The 18,624-nt window shown below is 39.3% G+C and overlaps 1 protein-coding gene across 2 annotated transcripts in view; it reads left to right on the top strand.

Annotated features, from left to right (window-relative positions):
• The window catches only part of CTNNBL1 (catenin beta like 1), a 178,367-nt gene that overhangs the window by 71,274 nt on the left and 88,469 nt on the right, over nt 1-18,624 (top strand). For both annotated transcript variants that reach the window (XM_055265460.2, XM_063633566.1), the window contains exons 7-10: nt 1,763-1,854; nt 11,684-11,756; nt 11,993-12,051; nt 13,534-13,682. In XM_055265460.2, the coding sequence (XP_055121435.1) occupies nt 1,763-1,854; nt 11,684-11,756; nt 11,993-12,051; nt 13,534-13,682 (373 nt within the window). The remainder of the gene's footprint in view (nt 1-1,762; nt 1,855-11,683; nt 11,757-11,992; nt 12,052-13,533; nt 13,683-18,624) is intronic.

The following is an 18,624-nucleotide window of genomic DNA, read 5'->3' as shown; positions in this document are numbered from 1 at the left end:
AACACTGTAATTTGGGTTGGCTGTAGTCTAGAGCCAGAATTTGGCATTGCCATTTGTTAGCAGAGTGCTGGATTTTGCGGTATCAAAAGTCTGTTAACTGACTGTTAATAAAAAGTACCAGCCTCCCAGTCTACAGAGATCTATTTGCAGCTCTGTCAACTACTAACAGCTCAGGAGAGTCTTCCCTCTCTCTCACTTATTGAGTGCCTGGTGTTTGTCAGGCACTGTGCTAGGTACTAGGGTAGATTATGGTGAAGTAGGTATGGTTCTGCTCCTGACAGGGCAGACAGATAGGTAAGTCTTGAAAAAGGAAAGTCAATGCTGGGTGACAGATGGTATCATAGGAGTCAGTGAAAAGCACTGTGGGAATGAAGAGGAAGAGCCTCCAAATTGCTGGATAGGAGCAGCTAGCTCCTGTGCATGACTGTGGCTGAATATGAAGACAGGTGCATTTTGACAGGTGGAGGAGTGGGAGAAGGGCCTTCATGAGGGGAGTATCATTTGCAAAGTCATGAATGGGGCTGGGATTTGAGGAAAGACTAGAAATGGCCTGTGACAGTCAGAGGTGGGAGATGGAACTGGAGGAGTAAGTTTGTCCAGACAATGGAAGACCTTGTAAACCATGGCAGGAAGCTTGGATTTTGTTCGAGTGAACAATAGGAAGCCATCTAAAATATAAGCAGAAGAATAGGATAAAGTCATGGAAGATTAAAACGAATGAGTTGATTTTTGTAGGAAATGGCAGAAAGTAATTCAGGGTGTCATTGTACTCTTCATCTCTTAGGGTTTCATTGCTTCTCTGCTCCCACAGCTTCGTGCTTCCCCTGCCTGGTCATCCTTTAACTTGCCACTGGGGAGGCTGATGTGGGCAAAGGAGTAAGAAAGAAGATAGGAGGTGTGGTGATTTCTTCAGCCCTTTCTCCTTCAAAATTCACACCCAGTGTGTTCTGGGTATTGTGTTTAGGGAACACAGAAGTGTATCTGTTTCATGATCGTAACATATTCCAGGATACGGAGTGGAAGGGGGGCTGAAAGAAATGAGACCATTTGATATTAAGGACTCTAGGTGATTAAAAAAAAGGTCTCGTTTTTCGTACATAGTCATGCAGTAACTTTTTTTCCTCCTAATTTTTGATTTTTCTATTAAGCAACACTTTGGCTGTTGTAGGAGATAGCAGGACCAATTATATTTGCTTCCTAGTACCTGGGAGTTACCTCTGCCAGCATGGCCTTTTCTCTCTGTGCATGTTATTTTGTTCAATTAAAAAGACCATGCTTGCCTGCTTTGCAATATTCTTGCTTCCACCTGATGCAGGGAAATAGAACTGCAAATGGATGAATCAGGAAAGGAAGAGACTCTGAGTTCACCAGCCCCTGATTTTTCCCTAAGGCTTTTGCCCAGCTCCCTATCTGTTTGGTTATGGGTTTCTGGGACTCATTCGGGACTGGGTGGGACTTCTTAGGCAGATACCCACCCTTTTGTGTGTTCTGCTCTAGTGTTGTTCCCTATTAGCATGGAAAATCTATCACTTAGCTCTTTTGTGAGTTCCATCATTTTCAGTTATAAGTTTTACCTGTAGCATAACTGGAAGAAGAAAACCATAGCAACTCCCTGGTTAATCTGAAAATGACAACCCAGCATCTGGCTGGGAGGAATGCAGGGAAGTGGGGAGAGGAATAACATGCCTGTCATGGGAAGCAAGCTTGTTGCAGATGGAAACAAAGTTGTCCTCCCAAATGACTGGTGTCTGTCTCCCTTCAGCTATTGTGGAAAACATGGCTGAGTTCCGGCCTGAGATGTGTACAGAGGGTGCCCAGCAGGGTCTTCTACAGTGGCTGTTGAAGAGGCTGAAGGTGAGTTTGGCTGTGGGGAACTGCAGCTCACACCTGTCTTTGCTCTGGGCGTAATTGATGCTGGGTTATTAGCATAGACTGTTATGCTGGGCTGTATGATCTAGTTTGGGAAGCTTCTGGTACCTCTTGCTTCTTTCTTCTCCATTTTTCTTTGTTTTAAAACAAGAGGCTTTAAAAATAGTCTTTAGTACCTCTGAAAATACAAACATGTTATAAATACAAATTCATGAGATACAGAAGGTATAAAACTGAAAGATCCCCTCTGCTGATCCCTTGTAGTTCCACTTCCCAGAGGCAGTCACTGTTAACAATATTATATGCTGCTATAAAGACACATGCACATGTATGTTTATTGCAGCACTATTCACAATAGCAAGACTTGGAACCAACCCAAATGTCTAACAACGATAGACTGAATTAAGAAAATGTGGCACATATACACCATGGAATACTATGCAGCCATAAAAAACGATGAGTTCATGTCCTTTGTAGGGACATGGATGAAGCTGGAAACCATCATTCTTAGTAAACTATCGCAAGGACAAAAAACCAAACACCGCATGTTCTCACTCATAGGTGGGAATTGAACAATGAGAACAGATGGACACAGGAAGGGGAACATCACACACCGGGGACTGTTGTGGGGTGGGGGGAGGGGGGAGGGATAGCATTAGGAGATATACCTAATGCTAAATGACGAGTTAATGGGTGCAGCACACCAACATGGCACATGTATACATATGTAACAAACCTGCACGTTGTGCACATGCACCCTAAAACTTAAAGTATAATAATAATAAAAAGGACAATATTACATCCATTCTCTCAGAAATTTTCTGTGTATATGAGAGAGTGTATGTTTCACAAACAGAATTATATAATATTTTCTTATGCAGGTTGATTTTCTCACTGAACTAATTATTGCCTAGTTAGTATTCCACTATACTGATGTACCAAAATTAATCTCATCATTCCCACTGGTAAGTTTATACTGTTATAAACAGTGCGGCTGTGAATACAGTAGTCCCCTCTTATCTGTGGTTTTGCTTTTTGCGTTTTAGTTACTCACAGTTAACCATGGTCTGAAAACAGGTAAGTATAGTACTAAAAGGTATTTTGAGAGAGAGAGACCACATTCACAAAACTTTTATTACAGTATATTGTTATATTAGTTCTATTTTTTATTGTTGTTAATTTCTTACTGTGCCTAATTTATAAATTAAACTTTTTTTTTTTTTAAACTGAGTCTCACTCACTCTGTTGCCCAGGGTGGAGTACAGTGGCATGACCTTGGCTCACTGCAACCTCCACCTCCCGGGTTAAGGTGATTCTCCTGCCTCAGCCTCCCGAGTAGCTGGGATTACAGGTGTGCGCCACCACGCCTGGCTAATTTTTGTATTTTTAGTAGAGACGGGGTTTCACCATGTTGGCCAGGCTAGTCTCAAACTCCTGATCTCAAGTGATCCACCCGCCTCGGTCTCCCAGAGTGCTGGGATTACAGATGTGAAACACTGTGCCTGGCCTATAAATTAAACTTTATTATAGGTACATATATAGGAAAAAACATAGTAAATATAGAATTTATCTGTAGTTTCAGGCATCCACTGGGGGCCTTGGATCCTATCCCCCACAGATAAGGGGAGACTGCTATATACAGACTTTTTAAAATACACATTTGTCTCAGTTTATCTGTACGATAAATTCATAGAAGTAGAATTGATAGGCCAAAGGCTATGCACATTAACATTTTTTGTAGTATTGCAAAATTATTCCCACTGATAAATCAGCTGCCCCACTGATTTAGCGTTATCTGTTTCCCTCTGCTTCTAGTTAATCTGATAGTGAAAACTGGTATTAGTTTAATTTGTAATTTTAAAATCAAGTGAAGTGTGTTGGCTTCTTGTTGTTGATTAGCCATTTGTATTCATGTCTTTTAGCTTCATATTTGTGTTCTTTGTCCATATTTCTATTGAATTGTTCATTCTCTTTTCTTCTTAGCATAGTCCTTGTGATTGTCTTAACAGTTAGTATTGTCTAATAGAGTAAATGAGAAAAAGAAGAGGCAAGAGCTCCTCTCACAACAGTTTGAACCAAAGGTGTGATGGGAGGCAGTTTGGAACTGCTTATATGCTATTGAAATGGCCCTTGGGCAGGCAAGGATCCCAGCTTCTTGGTGAGAAGGAGGCACTTGTTTGTAGCTAAAGTATGCTCTAAGTAATGGCCTTGCTCTGCTTCAGAATGTCATAAACATCCAGAAAGTCTGGGGTGTATCAGGTCAGATTTGTCCTCCACTGTCTTGGCAGGGCTAAAGGAGAAGGTTCTGCCTAAGATATCTTATGCTGCATGGTTTTCTCCATTTCTGACACTCTAGTCTTCTCCAATCCTACTTATTCAACCATTTGTTCTCATTAAATCTGTAACCTTGATTTACATAACATATTGGCCCAAGGATGCTCAGGTAGCCCAGCTGCTACCATCAGTGGGTATGGGCACATTTGCCTAGCGGAGGTCAGTAAACTCTAACTCCCTCCAAACTCCATCCCTCTTGCCTTTCAGTCTTGCATCCTGCAAGTAGTTAATTCATGCATTGTCATTTGCAACTTCCTTTTGACCTCCTCTCTTGAATCTAAATATCCTTTGGTTTTAGAACTAGACTTGTTTCTCATTTAATTTCCTTTACATCTCTCTAAACTCAGTTTCTTCTTTCCTCAGTATTCTACACGTTTTTATTCTCCAAAGCCTTGAGAAATTTTGGGAACAGAGTGGAAGAGAGGAAAGTAGAGCACCGAGTTTTAAGGGGATGGCATAGATGTCAGGGACCTGAGTTGTTGGGGGAGTAGCCACAGGTTAGGGATGCAACCTTGAAATATACAAAATAATTCAATAGTTTTTTTGTCTCTGTTACGTCAGGACAGATTTTTCCAAGTTACTTGAGACTTAGTACTGATTCAGGGATCTTCATTAAACTAGAATGTCAGACCTTCTGCCTTTTGTTGAAACTTGCCAGTCTTTTTTTTTTTTTTTTTTTAATTGGTAACATAGGAAGGGAGGTTGACTTTTGAGTGTTTGGCTTGGATGCCATTACCCTTATGATCATAATGAAGGGGCCCATTTGATAGTTTAGCAAGCTATTGACTCTTGCCACATAGGCACTGCATTGATGTAATCCTCGGGGCATAAATAGCCATGTTGCTGTGTCTGAAACAGTTTTCAGGCTTTTAAGGGATATTTAAACATCAAAATGCTATTTGGGTTTTTACTGGTAAGCAAGTGCTTTTAGAAGAAAACTGTGCTGCCCAGGCTTAATTAATTCTTTCATTAATTAGTTAATGAAATAAAGTCCTGCTTAAGGGTGAGGCCAGCAAGAGGGCATGTCCTTCACAGCAATGCCTTGCTCTTATTTCTCATAATCCGGGGAATGTTATAATCTTCATTCTCTTCAACGTCATGGTGACTCTTAGTGAGTACTGGACCCAGATCCTGACTTTCCCTTATTAGCTGTGTAATTGTGAGTAACAGCCTCTTAACTGTTCTGGCCTGTTTTCTCCTTTGAAAAATGGGGGTCATACCCCCTGCCCTTCCAATCTCACAAGGTTATTGCGAAATCAAATATGATAATGCTTTTAAATTGTAAAGATGTTATAGCAATGGGTTTCAGCTGAGGGGTTGTATTAAGATCACCAGTGGAACTGAACAAAAACAGATTCCCACACTGTACCCTAGACCTACTGTCTCAGTCTCTGTCTTTGGTATATTTTAGAAAGGTTCCAAACACATGTGATTCTAATGTACAACTCTCACTAAGATCCACTTGTCTCTGGAAATGTAGACCTTCTTGTTAACCATTTTACTCTGGAGACTAATTTAAAACTCCATTTTCGTTATGCCATTACCCGTTCAGAAACTTACCTGGAGTGATGCTGTGTCTTCTACAGCAGATCCCACCTTCTCTGCCTCTTACCCTGGCCCAGTTTGACCTTTTCATTTTTCAGTTTTGAAACATTGGCCTTTGTTACCTTTTAGATACCTTTTTTTTTTTTTAACCTATCTCCTGCTCTGCAAAGGTCAAAGTTATCTTGACCTCTGTGTCTGGCTTTGTTCACACTCCTGACTCTACCAGGAATGACTGGCTCCTCTCTTCCATTCGTATTTCTAAATTATACACACCCTTCATAAAACAGCTTAAATCCCTAATCTTCTGTGTAGCCTCCATCACTTTTAGAACTGAAAGGAAATCTGTAAGTTCTGTTGTAGATAAAAAATTTAAAATTGGGACCTATCGATATTAAGTGCCTTGCCCAAACCCCTATAGCTAGTTAGAGATAGAGCTAGGATTAAGACCCAAGCCTCCAGAATTTTCTTCATGCCCCCTTCCCATAGTACTTTGCCTCCAGCCTATACTGCCCACTTTCTTTTATAAAAAATCAACCCCTTCATCTTTTTCCAATGGGTTCTCTTGCGAGAGTTGGCCTATCTGGGTTCTAGCATCTACCCATAACTGTGTGATGCTCACCCTCATGGAGCACCTTCTCTCCATCTGTAAAGTGGAGATGACTCCATCACCTGGCCAACTTGAATATTCTTATGTGTGCTGATTTTCTTTCTCCAAATATCTCTAAATTTTATAATTACAAGGACCGTGTCTCTGTCATATCTGTATCTCCTCCCAGCTGTTCTCAAACTGTGGTTCCCAGCCAGGAGCATCAGCATCACCTAGTGCCTTGTTAGAAATGCAAATTCTTGGGTCCACCCAGACCCACTGAGTCTGCAAAGTTGGAGTGGAGCCTGGTAGTCTGTGTTTATTGTTGTTGTTGTTGTTGTTGTTGTTGTTGTTTTTGAGATGGAGTCTCACTCTGTCGCCCAGGCTGGAGTGCAGTGGCGATCTTGGCTCACTGCAAGCTCCGCCTCCCGGGTTCATGCCATTCTCCTGCCTCAGCCTCCTGGGTAGCTGGGACTACAGGTGCCAGCCACCACACCCAGCTAATATTTTGTATTTTTATTAGAGACGGGGTTTCACCGTATTAGCCAGGATAGTATCAATCTCCTGACCTCGTGATCTGCCTGCCTTGGCCTCCCAAAGTGCTGGGATTACAGGCGTGAGCCACCGCGCCAGGCCCAGTCTGTGTTTTAATAAGCCCTCAAGGTGATTCTGTTGTAAGCTGAAGTCTGAGAACCAAGGTTCTAGAGTAATTATGTCTAGATTGCTTGATAAAACCTTGCGATTTGACTGATCATCTCATATTTATTCAGTAATCCTTGAGTAATTCTTAAGCGAGTGGCACATTGGTGACAGCATTCCAGTGTTGGATTTCTCCTTTTTGTACTGTTAGCCTAGCAGTATATAGAGATATTCATGGATCTCTTCATCCAACAAATCAAACCTCACTAATTTATTCTAATGAGGATAAAAACCACTGCAGATGATTGCATTAAATGGATTAACAGGTAAGTAGGTAACAGTAGTGTGAGAGATGCTGTATCACAATGTTTTTAATGGGGAATACAAGCTTATTAGGATATTACGTACTATTGAAAAATAACAGCAAAACCAAGTTTTATTTTTCTTTTCTAAAGAAACAAAATTAAGATTCCCTCGTTACCCAGTTAAATCAATGCTTCAGAAACAGTTGCAGCGTTCAGTTAAGTTATATTACATGTATAACTGGTTGATGCTAAAGTTCTTAGCCTCTGTGACCAGAGGTTGGGATTTTGTAGGGCACAATCTGCTTTGACAACTGTACAGGGCTGTAGATATGTCTGAACCTGCCCCATGTGTTCCAGGTACCAGAGGTGAGCTACAGATATAACCTGCAGCTTCTGGCTGTGGGTGGTAGCATAATTGTTTTGTACTTTCCAGAAAAGCAGCAGCTCCCAAAAAGGTGAAGTTTAATTTTATTCAAGGCTAGTACATGCTGAGTACAAACCTATGCATGACTCTATAATTACTCTGACAGCTGAAAGATTTAAGAGAGCCAGGCTCCTGGATAGAAGAGAGCCCTACAAGTTCCAAGTCCTGCTGATTAACTTTGCAGAATCCAAGAGACTGTACCTGCTAAGTAAAATCTCCTTTCTCTTGATTTTGATTAAATGTCTTTGCAATTTGGCAGTTTGGTATTGTACAATCTCTGGCTGAGATTTAAACAGAAATAAAATATCCTTTGTAAGTTTTGTCTTTGGCTAGACATGAAAGATTACTTTCCCTTCTTCCCACCTGGCCTAATTTCTTCTATTTCTCTTCTACCAGATTAAAACATTTGGTTGTCATCATCATCATCATCATCATCATCATCACCACTAAGTTTTCACCATCTGATATGAGTTTCATGTATTGACTGCTCACTACATGCTAAAGTGTTTTTCTAGAACCTTCTTTCCTTCCTGTCTTTTTCTTCTTTTCCTTTCTTTCTCTTCTTTTTTTTTTTTTTTTTTTTTGAGGTAGGATCTCATGCTGTTGGCCAGGTTGGAGTGCGTTGGTGCCATCACTGCTCACTGCAGCCTCAACCTCCCAGGCTCAAGTGATTTTCCAACCTCAGCCTCCCAAGTAGCTGGGACTTCAGGTGCACACCAGCACACCCAGCTAATGTTTGTATTTTTTTGTAAAGATGAGGTCTCACTATGTTGCCTAGGCTGGTCTTGAACTTCTGGGCTCAAGTGATCCTCCCACCTCAGCGTCCCAAAGTGCTGGGAGTACAGGTGTGAGCCACTGCCCCTGGCCACATACATTATTTCTAATCCTCACAAACAGCCCTGCCAAGACGGTGCAGCTATCCCCAATTTACAGATAAAGAAATCCCAGAGAGAGGAAATGGTGTTGCCCAAACCACATGGGAACCACATGGGAGAGCCTGTGAGCAATGGGCCTTGGCATCTCTGAAGCCACCTCCTCTTGCCAAGCTGCTTCCCAGCTGGCACTGCTTTTAGGTTCTGAAGCTTTGCAGAGCTCAGTGTTGGGGAGTTACCAGGCCTCATCATTTTGGTTTCCTGATTAGATTCTTCCTTCATGCCAATTTCTCAATCAGAACTTATATTTTAATTAAAAATGATGAAGTTATCAGTCTGTTTTTTAAAAACTTAGTTTGGGTAAATTGGAAACTCTTAGTAGTGTCTTACAGCAAAAGGTGGAGATTTCCTGCAGAACCAGGAATTCTCAATAGCAAGAAACTCAGCTGGTCGGTGCCTGTTATGTATACACTAGTTCCCTTAGTACAGCCACTTCATGAGGAAGATATTAATTTGGCCAGTCTCACAGCTGGTAACTGTTAGAGCTGAGATTCTAATGCAGATATTTCTGGTTATGGTTGTCAGAAAAACTTGTGGTACCTACTGTGTGTTAGGTACTTTCATATTATGTTTTTAAATTCTCATAGTAACTCTCCAAATAAATGGGATTTTTTTCTATTTCTTTTTTCTTTCTTCATGTCAGTGCCCTTAATCAAAAAAGTGCTATTTTTTATTTTCATTTTACAGATGAGGAAACTGAGACTGAGAATGTTCCTTGGGTCGTAGATTCCCATTGTCAGTTCACGGCATTCTTAGTGTCTCAGTAATTCTGTTTTTACAGCACCGCTATGCCAAAAAGTACCTAATAGTCTCATTTATTAAGTAGTTATGTCCAAACCATTTAATATATATTTATGTCCTTACAACTTATTAGCTATTTGAGAAGATAATACACACAAATTGAAAGAAAAAAATACCTTTATTTCATTCTTAAATACCATAGTTACTTCCTAATGGTATGTGTGCCTTTTGGTACTGCTCAAATCCTCAAACCTTAGGATCAGATTGAATGCCATGACCATCATTCTGATTTCACATCGATTTTCACAGTTATTTTTGTCAGAGCAGCTATCCAAACGCAGCTCCACAAAGATATGATGCCACCAGAAGAAGTGTAACTTGAGCTCCTAGTTAATGCAGTGTTCAACAGATGTCACATTTCACTGTGTTCTCCTTGGTGAATTCAATATGGCACCCCAGTTGCCACAGCACAAAGTTGGAGAACTGCAGATTTGAGTCAACCTTAGGTGTGTCTAATGCCAGATCCGTGTTTTTTTTTTCTTTTTTAAAATTTGATATTTCTACAAAATTAATTTTAATTCAGTGTAAGGTTTTTAAATGCCACAACAGTGGACAGAGTTCAGATCTAAGTCACCCCTGTTTGTTCTCTTGCTTAATTCTGTGTCTTCCCTATAGCAGGTGCCTAATAAGTATTTATTGAAAGGAAGAAAAACTCCCCCCAACTTGAAAACAGGAGCTTACAAAATTGAATAAAGGACAAGAGGCATTAGATCCACAGAAAGGCCATGGCTCTACTGACCTATTGTCTTTTGGCTTCTTTCAGTTAAGTGTCTTGTTTTAAACAAGAACCATGGCCCTTGCAAAGCTAATGTATAAGCTGGTGTGGCTTAAATCTTTTAAAATATAATAGCAGCACTTGGAACTTATATAATTTGAGTGGGAAATTTTATTTGCAAATCCTTGATTTTGATAGAGATGCTTACTTCTTGGCTTTTCACCTTCATGTTTTGATTTTCGTTAATATGAAACCATTTTTCTTAAAGTGAAACATACCACAGGTTGCATTAAGCCCTGACTATTATGCTGAATTTCTTAAAACAAGGCTTCAAGCTTGCCCAGGGAGCATACCTTACATTTAGCACATGTAAGACCTTGCATTTATAGATCTTTTAACCTAAGATGGTCATACTTGGTCGACCTCCTGAAGCCCTGTAGGCTGCACTTAGCTTGATGAGGAAGACGTGCACAGAAAACTGAAATGATGCTGAATATTGCTTGATTAGGTACAACTCTTCCTCTTTAAGTATAAAACCAATGTCTAAACAGATCTGTAAATGGCGGTAAGGTGACGGAAGTGTTAGTTGCAAGATAAACACTTCGCTTGTCTTTTCCAAGTACAGAAATTCTTTGTCATTTCAAAAACACAGATAGGTAGCAAAGGTTGCTGCTGATTAATAGTTATTGTTTACGTGCCTGCATTTTAAGGATCATGGGCACCATAAATAAAAACACATCACTGAGACTCACTCCTCTCTATGCACCTTTATCCAAGGGGCAGTGATAATGGTGAGATATTTAAGTCTCACTACCAAAGCAACACTGAGGACAGCCATGAAAGATAGTCTGTGCAGTAGATGTGTCCCCTCTGAAACTTCCAAATAGCAGAGCATGCAGCGGGGAAAGAATTGTGGGTAGTAATTTGGGTGTTAAAATATTAACACATTTTTGCATATTTAATATGGTTTCCTTTTTAAATAGTAGGCAGATTATGGCATGCAAGCAGATAGGTTTATGATTTTAAATTAAATTTTAAGCATTAAAAAAATTCAGAAGGAACTACTTTGTGATAAATACATTCAGTTAATCAAGAATTGCTTTCTTTTCAACTTCTCTGCTCATATATTAACTAATTTATAGCCTAATTTCATGATTGTAACTTGTGAATTAAGCTTCATGGTGAGTTTTAATCTTAAAAGCTCAAAACTCTCATTCATCTCGTTCACATTTGAGTACTATGGGCTAGACATATATAATCTCTGGACTCAAAATGGGAAATCTTGGAAGTCCTCACCGAGGAGGTAACCTTAATACCTGGGCATTAAGAGTGTGAGAGCCATTATTTCAATCTGTCACTTTACTTGGTTCTGGTCTCTTGAGAGCAGAGGCAGACATTTTTACCCTTAACTGCCTTTTCCCTTTCTAACTTCTGCTTCTCTCTAACTCAGACCGTAGTACTCGTGAAAAATTTGTCCTGGGGAAGGAAGCAAAACCCCTTAACATTTTTCTCATTTCTCCTATTTCCCCATAGGCAAAGATGCCTTTCGATGCCAACAAACTGTATTGCAGTGAAGTGCTGGCCATATTGCTCCAGGACAACGATGGTGAGGCGCCCTCTCAGTATTGATATTCTGTTAGGATAGGAGCCAGGCTTGTTTCAGATCATGACAGCAAGCTCTCTTGCCTTTGGCATCCCCTTGCTCTCCCTCTCACTCCCTGTGCTGCTTTTGTACTCTGTCAAGCTGTATTGATTTTGTTTGCTGATGTATCAGTGTTAGACGGCTGTAAAATCTGACAGTTAGGTTCATTTTTTTTCTTCCTCTATTTTTTTCCCTTTTAGAAAACAGGGAATTGCTTGGGGAGCTGGATGGAATCGATGTGCTTCTTCAGCAGTTATCCGTGAGTAATTCTTATGCTTCCTGTCTGCTGTAAGATACATGGTCTGCTTTGAATGGGAGGTGGAGCTGGAAATTGTGGGAAGGAATAAGCCATGTGCTGCAAGCCATATGGAGCATGTTGGCAGGTTTGAGGGTTATATGGAGGGACATGGTTTGCCTCCTTTTCTTAGTCATTTGCTCTTTATGGCCAGACATGACTGTGTATCAGATATGAACTTTCTTCATCTTCTGACATGATATTGTCAACTCAAAAAAGATGTGCCTCCTGCTTGAGCGTGTATCTTCTGGGCCAAGCATGCCAAATTATTTTCATTTGACCTACTCCCAAGATTATTCACCAACCTTCCTTTCAATCTGCTGTGAAAAAGGAGTATGTTCATTTAGGATCTGAATAAGCTCAAGGAGTACAAGTTCCACTGCAGTGGGATGGGGGTCAAGGGGAGGATAGGGGAGGATGTGGTGCTGAAGGCTGGAGTGAGAACTTGGAAACTGCCATTTTCTCACTGTAAGAAATGTAAATCCGGTTGAAATGTTATTCTGCTGGCATTCTGAAAATACTGTTAAGATTTCCTCTTACAAGTTTCAGCTGTGTTATTCTAAAAACAGGACTGAAAATAGATCATTTAGATAAAATCTTAAGAGTGTTGGGAGAGTCTGAGATGTCAGTTTGCATACAGCTTCCATCTTGGTGCCAGCAGCCTGAGTGGCTTGGCCTCCACCCCAAAAATAGAGCTTTGAAATGTGAATCTATTTCTAGTTCTGGGAAGGTGCTTAGTCCTTTTCCTGTGAGATTATTGATCTTCTCGTAGTAGACTGTATGGGTATGCATATACCGTTTAAAGGCTTCTCTTAACATGCCTTACGTCTCTGGCAAAAAGAAAACTAATGCTGTAAGCCCTTCCCATGAATTAAAGCCCCAGCTCCCCTGTGAGGGAATTAAGTAGCCTTGATTGTCCGGAAATGCTTCCTTATATTGAGCCACAATTCACCCCTCTGGATTGCGATTGCTTTTAGAAGGGAAAGAAATGAGATATGGTTGGGTTGGGCAAGTGGAGGGCTTCGAGGGTAGTTGGCAAAGTTGTTTCTCATCCTAGATAATGATTTCAGGGATGTTCACTTCATTCATTTAGTTTTACATGTCCTTTATGGAGTTTTTCTGTATCTGTGTTATATTTCACAATAAAAAGGTTTTGTTTTTTATTTGGGTTTTGGTTTTTAAAAAAATCTGCTTGCCTGGAACTGTCAATTACTGATGGACCCAGTGGTCAGTTGAGTGTTTTGGCTTTTTTTTTTTTTTCATTTATTTAATATATGTGAATTATTTGGTTTCTCTAAAATGAAAACTGATGAGAATTTTGTTTGGTGAGCTTCTGTTTCCTCAACCGTAGAGTTATGACCCACAGGTTTTAGGAATTGTTGGATGGAGGCTCATGAAAAGACATTCTCTTATAGCTCTGTGCTTTGTGCTGTTTTTGCTTGACAGGTGTTTAAAAGACACAATCCCAGCACGGCTGAGGAGCAGGAGATGATGGAGAATCTGTTTGATTCCCTCTGCTCCTGTCTAATGCTTAGTTCCAATCGTGAGCGCTTCCTGAAGGGCGAGGGTCTTCAGCTGATGAATCTCATGCTCAGGTATGTTTCGAATGCCCTAGTTCTCCCACGTTTTTTGCCTGACTTTTCACTGTTAACCTGAATTCAAGAGCATGTAGCTATGGTCATTTATTCTGTTGGGTTTCCTAGACTTTACCCTGAAGAGTCAAGTCTTCAGGCATGGGAGTGTGTTTGTGTAGGTATGTCGTCTTTCCTAAAGTTAGAGTAGATGAATAAAAAGTATATTGTGTTCTGTTTGTGCCCTATTGTGGTGGTTGCTAATATGTCCACTCCATTGAAGGACATTGGTGTTTTTCCTCTCCTTCCCATAGTGTGTTAGTTTTGGGGAAATCTAGCCATTACTTCTAAACTTGGACTAATTTTCTGTATATATCACATAGACGTATCTATGCCATATGTTTGTCTGTATTTTTATTGAAAGCAGTATATCATTGGTATTTTTCACTCCTCATTAAGTAATGAGTTGTACATGTGCTGTATGCCTAGCTTAGGAAATATGAAAATGTGCAAGACAGTTCTAGAAACTTTTATTTATAGTACTTTCCTTGTGTGTCTTATTATTTATACTCTAATTCCTGAAAGTGGATCTTATATTAGTTTCACAGTTATTTTATGGAATCCTAAAGTTAGAAGCAAAAAGGGGAGAGGAAGCTTATATTGATAACTCTTGAGACCCCGTCTAGGAAGGGGAGTAGAGAAGTGTGTGGGCTGGCCGGGCACGGTGGCTCACGCTTGTAATCCCAGCACTTTGGGAGGCCGAGGCGGGCGGATCACGAGGTCAGGAGATCGAGACCACGGTGAAACCCCGTCTCTACTAAAAATACAAAAAATTAGCCGGGCGTGGTGGCGGGCGCCTGTAGTCCCAGCTACTCGGAGAGGCTGAGGCAGGAGAATGGCGTGAACCCGGGAGGCGGAGCTTGCAGTGAGCTGAGATTGCGCCACTGCACTCCAGCCTGGGCGACAGAGCGAGACTCCGTCTCAAAAAAAAAAAAAAAAAAAAAAGAGAAGTGTGTGGGCGAAGGCTGAGGGGATAACCAGGGTGTGGTACAGGGTCAAGGGACTTTAAAAAAAAAAATTGAGCATGTTTATGTGGTTGGAAGATTCTAGTCATTATGAAATTGTGCCCTACAGAAGGAGCAAGTTGAGATTTAAAAAAAACAAGAAAAAAAGAAATGGAGCCAGAGTCTACTGTCTTAAAACTTCAAGTATACTGAAAGTTCTGTTGAACTAAGATATTTCTTTAGAAAGGTTTTTCAGAAATGTGATATATATTTGTTAAATAGAATTTAGAATACTAACATACAAAACTGCTATAAAACATTGACAAGGTACTATGTTAAGTACTGGGCATACACAGAAATACCTAAGACAGAATTTCTGTCTCCACAAAGTTGGGAAAACAGTTCTGTGACCTAAACATAGCCTGTCTTTGGGTGTATATTTTCTTCTAGTCTTTTTTTCTATAATTTTTAACAATTTTTAAGCCTGCCACACATACGATTTTCTATATTGCTACATTTCAAACATAACATGCTGTTTCCCATGCTGTGAACAATCTTCATGAGAGTTTTCAGTAACTGCATCATGGCCTCTAAGGGACTGTAGCTTACTTAGTATTCTTCTGTTGTTGGCATTGAGGATATTTCCAATGTTTTGCCGTTATAACAAATTCTACAGTGACCATTTTTGTGTTTAAAATGATGTTAGGATTATCCAGGTACAGTAAGTCCTCACTTAACACCATCAGTAACATTCTTGGAAACCACAACTTTAAGTGAAATGATGTGTAATGAAACCAGTTTTTCTGATCATTGTTATAACGATGTTATTTGAGGATCTGACCTCCTATATCCCGTTTTACTTAAAGTTGCCATTTCCAAGTCTATCTATGATGTTAAGTGATGACTTACTGTGTATATTTCTAAAATACCTTATCTTTAAAGGCTTCTGGAGGACTGGAGGCACGGTAGACCTCTTCATTTGTCCAGTGCGTACCAGACCTTGCATTGACCAAAAGTCTTCCTTTGAGGAATTGCTTTTAAAAACAATTTAAAAAAAAAAATGCAGAGAGGAGCATGAGAAATTACTCAGAGGCCTTTTGTGTTTAGCTGATTTTTGCTAGCTTTACTCTCTTGAGTCTTTTGTTTATCTCCCTTACCCTTCTAATTGCTTGTCCTTTTGTTGAAATGACCCACCTTCTCTCAAGTAAATAGCATAAATAGAAGATGCATTTGGCTTCTTGGGTCTTCTACCCTTAACACAATGTTCTGAAGGGACTTTTCCTTAAGCTTCTTAAAGGTCTGAATTGCCAGTGTCTTTGGATGGTTGAGTGCAAATATGAAGTGATGTATTTCTGCAGCATATGGCTTGGTATTGCGTAGCAGTGGGGAGCTGAATAAATAACCAGAAATATGGATTATTCAAACAGGAATGCTGAGATTCAGGGAGGCTAATTAAAGGAGAGCTCCAAAAAACTTAGAAATTGTACCTCTCTAGATCTCCTAACTTTTCATTTTTGAATGCTGAAGTTGCTGTTACATTCATTCTTTTGTATTAATTAGCTATATTAGCAGATTCAGCATTTCCTTTTTTCTCTTTCCCGTACTCTTTGTTCTGTGTTATTTTTCTTCAGACTCCCAAATGGAAAGTTTAATTGGGATGGAATTTTTTTTCCATACTATAGTCATCCTTTCTGATCTTCTAGTAAGAGCTGCCAGGTGGCTCTTTGTCTAGAGAGAGCCTATTCAAGACTATGAAGCTGTAACACTGGAAGTTCAGGAAAGTTTCTGTGGTTCCATTGCCCCTAAATACAAATCTTTACTTTGACTCAGTCATTCATCAGATACAGTTGTGAAATGCCCATGTGGAGAGGTGGCAGTATGGAGCAGGGTGGAAGAATGGGCCTGGGACTTGTCAATGTGGGTTTGGAACATGCTCTTTTACTTACTAGCTCTGGATATTTGGTGAGTTACTTTAACCTTTGTGACCTTCTCACCCTCAGTTTTTCATCTGAAAACTGGCACTAATAATACCAAATTTACAGGGATTTTGACAGAATTAAACTATTATAAAGTATCTGGGAGAATTCTCCAGTTGCAAAACACTGCTAAGGTACGATGTTAACTTTCTATGTTAAGTGCTAGGTTTATACAGAGATGAACAAAACAGGGTTCCTGCCTCCAAGAAGCTCAAAGGCTAGTGAGGGATGCACACATTAAATAACTATAACATAATTTAATATGGTGACTCTTCAGGAGAACAGTTACTTTTGCATGTATATACTCAGTGAATTTTTTTCCTCTCTGATTATTGATGAGGAAAGATCACAAGCAAGATACTCATTGATACATACTCCCTCCTTCCCACACATATGTGCACACACACACAAGCATGTATTCACTACCAATTTAACATTTTTATCTACTTTATTGAGGCATAATTTTTATACAACAAAATGTATGCATTTTAAGTGTACAGTTTTGACAGATGTTTCCACCACCACAGTGAAGATGTAGAACAGCACTATCCAGTCGAAATGTAATGTGAGATAGGTAATTTTACATTTTTTGGTAGCTACCACATTTAACGGGTTAAAAGAAACAAAAATAATTTTAATAATGTATTTTATTTAACACAGTAAGTCAAAAATTATTTCAACACGTAATCAGTATGACAAAATTGTTAGTGAGCCATTTCACATTCATTTTTTTGAGACTAAGTTTTCAAAATCCAGTGAACATTTTACATTTACATCCCAATTCAGATGCTAAATTTTCATCAGCATACTTGATTTGTATTTAGATTTCATAAAATTTAGAGTTGAAAACATAGATTCTCATACTTAAGTTTGTCCAAAGATACTTAAACGTTTTCCAATAAGTCCAGTATCAATTTTTAAATTTAAACTTACATTTATTTAAATTGTATTTAAAATTTAGTTTCTCAGTTACAATAGCCACATTTCAGATGCTCAGTAGCTACACAGTGTCTACATATAGGATGATGTATATACAGATCCTTTTTGTCACTCCCAAAAGTTCCCTTGCATGCTGCCAGGCCCGGCTAATTTTTTAAAAATATTTTTGGCAGAGACGGGATTTCACCATGTTGCCCAGGCTGATCTTGAACTCCTGAGCTCAAGCTGTCCACCTTTCTTGGCCTCCCAAAGTGCTGGAATTACATGTGTGAGCCGTTGCACCTGGCCAAATGCCTCCTTTTTCATTTCTGTTTTTATTTATTTGATCTTCTCTCTTTTTTTCTTAGTCTGGCTAAAGGTTTAATGATTTTGTTTATCTTTTGAAACCTAACTTTTTCATTTTGTTGATCTTTTATATCTTTTTTTGTTTCATTTATTTCTGCTCTGATCTTTATTATTTCCCTTCGTCTACTAATTATGGGTTTGGTTTGCTCTTGCTTTTCTAATTCTTTAAGATGTATTGTTAGGTTGTTTATTTGAAGTTTTTCTACTTTTTTGTCTTAGGTGCTTATTGCTATAAACTTTCCTCTTAATACTGCTTTTGCTGTATCCCATAAGTTTTGGTATGTTGTGTTTCCATTTTCATTTGCTTCAGACTGTTTTAATTTCTTTCTTAATTTCTTCATTGACCCGCTGGTTATTCAAGAGCATATTGTTTATTTTCTGTTTGAATAGTTTCTGGAATTCCTCTTGTTATTGATTTCTAGTTTTTTTCCATTGTGGTCAGAGAAGATACTTGATAGAATTTCAATTTTCTTGAATTTTTAAAGAATTGTTTTGTGGCCTAACATATGAACTATTCTTGAAAATGACCCATGTGCTAAGGAGAATAATGTGTATTCTGCAGCTTTTGGATGATATGGTTTGTCAGTATCTACTAAGTCTATTTAGTCTGTAGTGCAGATGAAGTTTGATATTTGTTGATTTTCTGTCTGGATGTTTGATCTAGTGCTGAAAGTGGGATGTTGAAGTCTCCAGCTTTTATTT

Source organism: Symphalangus syndactylus, chromosome 24, assembly GCF_028878055.3.
Source record: "Symphalangus syndactylus isolate Jambi chromosome 24, NHGRI_mSymSyn1-v2.1_pri, whole genome shotgun sequence".
NCBI lineage: Eukaryota > Metazoa > Chordata > Mammalia > Primates > Hylobatidae > Symphalangus > Symphalangus syndactylus.
The sequence above is the reverse complement of the archived record's forward strand: the minus strand, read 5'-3'. Positions and strand labels throughout refer to the sequence as shown.